The sequence below is a fragment of the Acinonyx jubatus genome, chromosome A2 (genome assembly GCF_027475565.1).
Source record: "Acinonyx jubatus isolate Ajub_Pintada_27869175 chromosome A2, VMU_Ajub_asm_v1.0, whole genome shotgun sequence".
Lineage (NCBI taxonomy): Eukaryota > Metazoa > Chordata > Mammalia > Carnivora > Felidae > Acinonyx > Acinonyx jubatus.
Genome location: NC_069383.1, coordinates 96,348,793 through 96,357,078, shown reverse-complemented (window position 1 = coordinate 96,357,078; position 8,286 = coordinate 96,348,793). Strand labels below are relative to the sequence as shown.

The following is an 8,286-nucleotide window of genomic DNA, read 5'->3' as shown; positions in this document are numbered from 1 at the left end:
AAACATAACAACTGCATATGGGAGGGTGGGGGCTTGGATAGAAGAGTTCTCCAGTTAGAAGAGTGTTAAAGTGACCCATTCCCCTACCAGGAATGGCTGAAAGCCCTCTATTTTTCGTATATATAAAAAGAAATCTTGAATTTGAAAGCCATGCCTGACAAATTATGAAGAATGATTCACATTTTTAAAAGATTTATCACAATTTCTTTAAGTGGGGGTCATCCACAGTACACCTAAATCTCAAAACTGTTTATCCACAAAAGGTATATATTTACATAATGCAAAAGTCCTCACGTACGTATCCTCATGTTTCATCCGAGTTAACATTTTGAATAAAGGAATTTGAAGAGAGGAGAGCATGGCTTGCCCAGTTTTGAAAGGATTCTGGCTGCTGTGTTGGGGACAGACTATAGGAGACCAAGTGGTAACAGGGACACCAGTGAGAGGGATACTTTGGTATTCTAGACAAGATGATAGGGGCTTTGATTGGGATGGCAGGTGGTGGTGAGAGGTCAGATTCTAAGTATATTTTTAAATGTAGAACCAGTGGGATTTGTGGATTTGCTCCGATTGAATATGAGAGGAAGAGATGGGTAGATGGCCAATTTAAGGATGACTGGGGTGGGTTGTGGGACTGAGCAACCAGAATGGAGTTGCCATCAGCTGGGATGAAAAAGGTCTAGGGAGTAGCAGAAAGTAGACTGGGAGAGAAGGGATTCTGAACTGGAGATAGGGAGTTGAAGACATCTTCTAGACATTCGACTGGAGATGTCATGTAGGCAGTTGAGCCTGGGTCTGCAGTTCAAGGGCGAGGCCCATGCCAGAAACACCACACTGGAAGGTGTCAACATATAGTTAAGGCCATTGACTGGATGAGATCACCAAGGAGGGAGCCTTGGGCACTAGAAGGTGAAAGGGCTAGAGACAAGAGGTGCAATCAGTAAGGGAGTCTGAAGGACGCTGAGGTCGGAGAGGCAGTGAGGCCAAGTGAACGCGGTGGGAGAGGAGTGAAGCCTGCTGAGAAGGTGGTCCACTAGCGGCTGCAGATGGTTGACTTCAACAATCTGAGGGATGGGCAGCACACTACACTGCGGTAGGAGGCAGGCATGAAGACTTGGACGGACTGTGAAGATGAGGGAGGGTTTAACCAGGAGCCTGGTTCTGACCAGGGCAGTGATACAATCAGACATGGGTTTTAGAAAGCATCTAGTGGCAGTGTGACATTTAGAAGCATAGACACCAGGCAGTGTGGTAGAAGGCATAGTAGAAGAGAAATGATTCTCAACTTTTGCTTACATACTTTGCATTGTTTCATTAGCCACAATGACGTGTCACTTTTGTAATTTAAAAACTACTTGAGAAAATTAGAAATATGAGAAGACTAGAAACTAATAATTGGGAAGCACATGGTAACAACAGCTCAGGAAGGAGGACAGGGTCAGAATGAGGACACTGGCAGGGAGATGGAATGAAGTCAGACACCTGATTTTCAGAATCCACTAGGACTTGGTTAATCTGCCCGGACCAGGTTAAACACGAGTCAGGAAGGAGGGGAGCGCCTCAAGCTCAGAGGGGGCATGCCCCAGCCTCTCCCAACCACAACTTGAACCCTTGTGGAGTTCTTCTCCAAGAGTGCCTAGCAAAATGTCTCAGAGTCTTAAGAGCAGGGGACAAGTAGGGAAGGAGTTCATTTCTAATGTTCAGAACATTAACACATCAGGTACATGAATAATTTAATTCAAGCTCATGATGCCCTTTTTCCTCTAATACTAAAAACTGGAAGAATGAACTAATAAAATGTACTGCACAGATAACTTTGAGGGGGCTTCTTAAAAAAAATGGTAATTTGGGGCGCCTGGGTAGCTCAGTCGGTTAAGCGGCCGACTTCGGCTCAGGTCATGATCTCGCAGTCTGTGAGTTCGAGCCCCGCGTCGGGCTCTGTGCTGACCGCTCGGAGCCTGGAGCCTGTTTCGGATTCTGTGTCTCCCTCTCTCTGAGCCTCCCCCATTCATGCTCTGTCTCTGTCTCAAAAATAAATACACGTTTAAAAAAAAAATTAAAAAAAAAAGGTAATCTTTTATGACACCATTTCCTAACATAAACATCTGGTTTTGACATCAAATCTGGGGATCTATTTTATAACATTTATCTATCCATGAATAGCAAAGTGATCTGCCCACATATGCTCACCAGGTCTGTGTGTGGAGCTGCTAAATCAAGGACAGCACGTTACCTAGGGGCACACTACACAACCTGTTGTCCACGGGGAGGCTGAGTAGGCGGTGGGAAGATTCAGGCATGTACTTCACTGGCCTCAGCTTTCATGAATCACCGATTCCACCTCAAGTTCGACACACAGTACTTCTAAAGCTTATCAACATTAAGAAATAATGATCTGCAGATGACTGCCTTCATATGATTACCCACATAATTAATTCTTCCAGAATCTTAATTTCATGCTTGGATAGAGTCAAAAGTTACTTACTGGGATTCCAATACTTTGGAAGTTTTAAGGATTTGCTTTTACTAAATTGTACCACAATGCAGTACTGGTCTATACTGTACCTCATGAAATTGGTTCATTTCCTTCTAGGAATACTAACATGGATTACTGCATCACAGAATCCTCACTATGAAATCCCATGGGAGAAACAGCCCTCAGGTTTGAGTATGAAGAATGTGGTATATTTCTGGATCATGTGTCTTACCTTGTGAGGGTTTATCCTCGTAGGTTCTTTCAAGGAAAAAGTTCCTAGTTGAATTCCCTGCCTACTTCCAAAAAATATTCAGGCTACAGTGGCATGCATTTAAATGTATCTCTAGCTTTTATATTATTTTGCCTACTAATTTTCCATTTAATTGTAATTCCCTTATTTATCTGTGTGTTTTTGTGTTTTATAAGTTTTCTCACTTTTTCTTTTTTTTGATGAGGCAGGAGACACATAAAATAGCCAACTTCAGGTTCAGGATAGACACAAGAATGGGGCACGAAGAGGGAAATTTGAAATGAATTATGTTAAAAATGCCATTGCTACAAAGAGATAAAGTGAAAAATAAACTAAAAGGACATTCTAGAAGAAAAACACAAAAGACAACGTTCTTAGTACATTTTCTGCGGACTAGTGAATTTACTCATATCTTTTAAAAATCTCTTCCAGGGGCGCCTGGGTGGCTCAAGCCACGGTCCGTGAGTTTGAGCCCTGCGTCAGGCTCTGTGCTGACAGCTCAGAGCCTGGAGCTTGCCTTGGATTCTGTGTCTCCCTTTCTCTGCCCCTTGACTGCTTGTACTCTGTCTCTCTCTCTCTCTCTCAAAAATAAAATAAAAACATAAAAAATAAAAATAAAATATCTTTCAAAACTATAAAGTACAAATCTCATGAGCTATCCGATAAATTCTGAACGTCATTTTGATTTAATGTAAAATATGAAGAGCTTTCTATCTAAATTAACATAATATACCCATATAAAGTGAGTTTTACCAAAGGAAATTCCAATTTGCTAAAACAAAACCGAACAAACCTTCTCTTACTGCCACTACCACCATTTGAAGAAACAATACCCAGAATTCAAATTAACCTATTTTCAGGTGTTACTTAACTAAAAGTATCTGTGTATTTTTGTGTAAGACAAATCACTAGAAAACAAAACCAGAACCAGAACACATACTTTTTATTTATTTATTTATTTATTTTGAGAGAATGAGACTGAGCAGGGGAGGGGCCAAGAGCGAGGGAGACAGAATCCCAAGCAGGCCCCTTGATGTTACCACAGAGTCTGATGTGGGGCCCGCCCTCATGAACCCGAGATCATGACCTGAGCTGAAATCAAGAGTCAGACGCTTAACCGACTGAGCCACCCAGGCACCTCCAAAACATGTGATCTTTGCTAAGAATTTTACATTGTTTATTTTTCTGTACTGGAAATGTTAGGTTTACTCAAAACCTTACAGTGTAACAGAAACGCACATATTAATCCATTGTGCCTCTGCATAAACAAGCATTTTCAGAATTTACTCCTGGTATATTCTTCAAATTAACCCACATAAAAGTAACTGCTTTGAGAGAATGTTTTAAACTATACTGGTGATTTTAAAACAAGCATAAAATCAACATGAAAACAAAGCATCTTCCTCTCTTCTAGGACAAGTGTTTTATATGAAGTTATCTTCCTCGAATACCTTTGGTCTTAATGCTGGGTGAACCAGGACGGTCGCTTCTTGTCTCGTTCAATGATTCTCTTACCCTGATCTTGTTCAGATGGTGCCTCTCCTGTGTACAGCACCACAGTCTCCACGGGAGGAGCCTTGAACGGTCCCCCTTCTTGTTTCCCTATCTGTCTTCTGATTTCTGCCGTCTCCTTGCACACCTTCTCATAGCAATAGCCACAAAGGACATGCTTCAGTTTCAGGTGACCACATTCAGGACACACGTCAATATTGTTCTTTAAAAAAATCAAACAAAAAAACAACAAAATCCTGTTTTAACAAGAAGCATAACAATGCACATCAATCACGGACAGGAATGACGCTCACACTTGAACTTTCTTGGACTGTTCACGTTGCTTAAGGTCATGCACCATGTAGTTCAACCTCACTTTAATAAGGAAACAGAGGACAAATGAATTTCAATTAATAGAAAAAGTGGGACTAGAACTCAGGTTTACCAAGTATGAACTTGGTACATTTTTCTTAACCATACAGGCATATTATGTAAAATGAACTCTATTACCCCACCTTCAAATACTAAACATCTAATAAGGAGTCCTTCAACACAATAGGGAGATCCATATGGCCGGCATCTAAATGTAGCCAAGGGATATGGAACTCATTTTTTCTTTCAATTTACTGTGGGGAAAACAAGGCGACAAACATTAAAATTGGCTTCCCCTATTTATCGGTGTGCCCTAAATTCCTGTATGAAACATATGGTATAATAGTATATGTATCATATATGGTATAATAGTTAGCATATGGTATAATTTTTCTTTTTAAGAATGAAGACTGATTGTAATCCTTAACATAAAACTCTCTTGTTATGCTACAATTTGAAAGTAATTTAATGAGTTTTTATACATGTCTGCCCTACTTTCATAAGGCATTTATAACCTCCATAGAAATCCCTTCAACAATGTTCTAAAGGTAGATTTGAAATAGAAAAGAAAAATTGTAAATAGGAGCATCAAAGAAATTCCAACCACTTCATGAGATTAACATATAAACGTTTGTGAGGCAAGGACAAAAACAACTTCATTTTTTGAAAGGAGCAAAGAACCCTGCAAATGACTTGCCTCGCCAATTTCTCATTTTCCTCACGACACTGGACTGCATGTCTAACCAGAGGTACAGGAGCTATATGTGAAGTCGGTGCTCTCTTCCTGACCACGACAGCAGCAAAATGTACCGTGTGTGGCAGAAAACAATTTAGTGAGGAAAATGAATACACAGGGTGATATCCTTTTCCCTCAGAATAAAATCATGTCGCAGACTGGTATAGGCTCTCATTCTGAAAATCTTCGGTTCTCTCAACCAAATTGTATAAATTATTGTTGCTTTAATTAAGGACATACTTTTCAGCTCCAGACTTTAAGTCCAGTTCCAAATGTGACTCAGTAATACTTTTTGGCTTCAGTTCTAAGGGTGTGGTTTAATACTGAATGTGGAAGTTTATGCAAGTCGATTCTCTGTTCTTGAATTTCACCTGTACTGAGCTGCTGCGGAATGTTATGGAGGAGAACCACTCAAATGATGGCTGGTAAAGCCTTAAGTGAACAAATCAAAGGTAGTAAACACTCTAATTTCTGTCTACTAGATTAATGAAGAGTGTATCTATGGGGGCAGGGAGCGGGTGTGGAGACCTGGAATTGTCTGAGGACAGGAACACACCAGAAAGTTTCAAAAGAATGTGAGTTCAACAATCAGACTGCCTAGGCTCAAATCCTGGCTCTATCACTTGACAGTTTGTGACTACAGTCAAATTCTTTTTGCAGTAATGTCTTCATCCTAAAAATGAGCAAAGCTGTATTTACTTTGGAGGGCTGTTGTGAGGATTCGATGAGATAATTCACATAAAGCACTTATATCCATCGTAGGTATTTAACAGATATTAGCCATTTTTATTACCTACCTAAGGATTTTCCTTCACAGCATTTTAATGATCACAGTGAAGAAGAGAATAAATACGTAAGGGCTAGTAAAACACAGGACCCAATATATCTACTGCTTCTGACTTTAATTTTAGGTTCCGCCCTAATTAAGATGTTCACCCACATATAACTCCAAATCACCAGCTCCTAACAAAAGTCACACAGGTTCTTCACAACCCAGTCCTCTGCCCAGATTCCAAACTCTCCTCAACTGTGGTCCTAATATTTAGGCTATAGGACAATTGACATACATACATACATAGCGAGAGGCCAGAGCAAAGTACACATAAGCTCTAAGGATGATTTACTGATAGGCCATATAAGTACCAGAAGACATGCAGTGGTGGATATGAGAGAAAGCAAACCCACAAAAAATCAGTGTATTACCTTAACTTTAATAAGCTTCTGAGGGTTTCTTCTCCTACATCGGTTAACTTCAATGCTGCGTCTGTTTTTAGGAGCTGCCATCCAAAAAATACTATCCAAAAGGCTGGAGATCTCCTTACTTCCATTAGTATCATTTGCTGGTTCTGTAAATACTGCTGGACCTTGGACCGCTAATGCTGGTCCTATAAAAACAAAACATGGAAATGCAGAATAGATTTCTAGCTTCAAAATGACTGTTTACAGGTATCATTCTCCTTAACAACCAACAGTGATGTCAACAGCCTTATAAAAAGTTTAGAATATTACATTCAATAGGCATTTAACAGAAACCTTGGCTATTAAAATACACTAAAACTTATACACAATTTTAAACAACACAAACAGAATTTTTCTTAGAGGCACCTGCTGAAATGAATCTGTGAAATTCTACCCAGACTTCTCACCTTTTGAAATACAGAACCCACGGGTTTGGTAAACATGAATAAATCACTCAAACTCCACATGCTACTTGGTAGGCAGTTCCTATTTACTTCACAAGTCAATCTAAGCTTGAGATTCCCAAAATGTACTTCCAACCTTCACTCAGGTAACTATTGCCACCCTGTCCCCCGCCCTTTTTTTATATTCCAATTGAGTTAGCTCCTTTGTCATATAACCTGGTAGGCGCTTTACATCACTTAGTTCTTCATAATATTTATTATCCGTTCTCTAAAGAACTCACCACTCTATATAATATTTACTTATATGACTATCAACTATCAGGTTTTGTTTTCCTAAATGGCTGATCAAGTCAAAAAGACTCCTTTATCCTTTTCCTGCTGTTCCTCAGACCTGGAATACTTCTTTTGGTTTTAGGAGCTCTTAAAAATATACAAAGCTAACATTTAACAACCGGTATTCCTTTTCAGTATATCTATAGAAGTATTGTTAGGCATAGCTCAGTGGTTAACGGCTCGGCCCGTGTGACCTTGAGGCCCTCACGAGCCTACTTCCGTTGAAAAGCAGTGGTACCTAAAGGGATGGTGTGGAGATTTCCTAGGAAGCACATGTAGGCTTTGGCATATCGGGGACTCTCGGTTCAGACTCCCGGGGTATTATGTTCGTAATACTTTAGAATTAAGGATAGATGTAAATGTCAAAGCAATGAAATTTTAACCTTCAAGATACTTCTAACTGAAATTAGTTCCCAGGGAACACACCGATATCAACAGTATTCAACTGCAGAGCTCAAACACCACAAAGGAGGGCAAATCGCTTCAGGGGTTGAGAGGCTGATAAGGAAACAGGATCCAGATAGCAGCGCCCCTGATCTAAGATGGGCTTCGGTTACATTGCTTGTGCGAAAAGGACACAGAACGTTTTCTGTTTTTCAGGGCGAAGGGAAGCAAAACCAGCTGTTTTTAGTTTCTAAGTAAGGAATTAACCCGGACAACGTCCCCACCGGCGGCAGCGGATCAAAGCGGGGGACGAGGGCGAAATATGAGCAGCGTTCACCACGATGCTTGGGGTCCTCTCATCTAATCCCTCCTCCACGGCAGCATAGCTTACGTACCCCACGGGGAACTGGGAAAGCCTCGCCATCTCTGCCAAAGTTTCCGTTGCAGTCGTTCCCAACAGTTCTGGAGGAGTCCCCGGGCTGCCGGCCACGGAGGAACCACCAGGACCAGCATGGCCGACGCCATCTTCCTCGCCTGAAGACCACTCCCACCTGGCTATTGGCTCCCGGCCCCATCTCGAGCATGCGCACAGATGCAGAAT

The 8,286-nt window shown here is 41.0% G+C and overlaps 1 protein-coding gene across 1 annotated transcript; it reads right to left on the bottom strand.

Moving 5' to 3' along the window:
* Nucleotides 1-2,996: 2,996 nt before the first annotated feature.
* MRPL32 (mitochondrial ribosomal protein L32) lies at nucleotides 2,997-8,249 on the bottom strand. The gene is made up of 3 exons (XM_015075288.3): nucleotides 8,081-8,249; nucleotides 6,529-6,710; nucleotides 2,997-4,440 (listed from the first exon to the last, which is right to left on the bottom strand). Exons 1-3 carry the CDS (start codon nucleotides 8,208-8,210, stop codon nucleotides 4,186-4,188), a joined length of 567 nt encoding a protein of 188 aa, XP_014930774.1. The 5' UTR covers nucleotides 8,211-8,249; the 3' UTR covers nucleotides 2,997-4,185.
* Nucleotides 8,250-8,286: the final 37 nt, after the last annotated feature.

Coding starts and splice junctions, on each gene's coding strand:
- MRPL32 (XM_015075288.3), bottom strand. CDS start 8,210: ATGGCGTCGGCCATGCTGGTCCTGGTGGTTCCTCCGTGGCCGGCAGCC. Junction 6,711..8,080: donor CTTTCCCAGTTCCCCGTGGG/GTACGTAAGCTA, acceptor TTGTTTTTATAG/GACCAGCATTAGCGGTCCAA. Junction 4,441..6,528: donor AGAAGCTTATTAAAGTTAAG/GTAATACACTGA, acceptor ATTTTTTTAAAG/AACAATATTGACGTGTGTCC.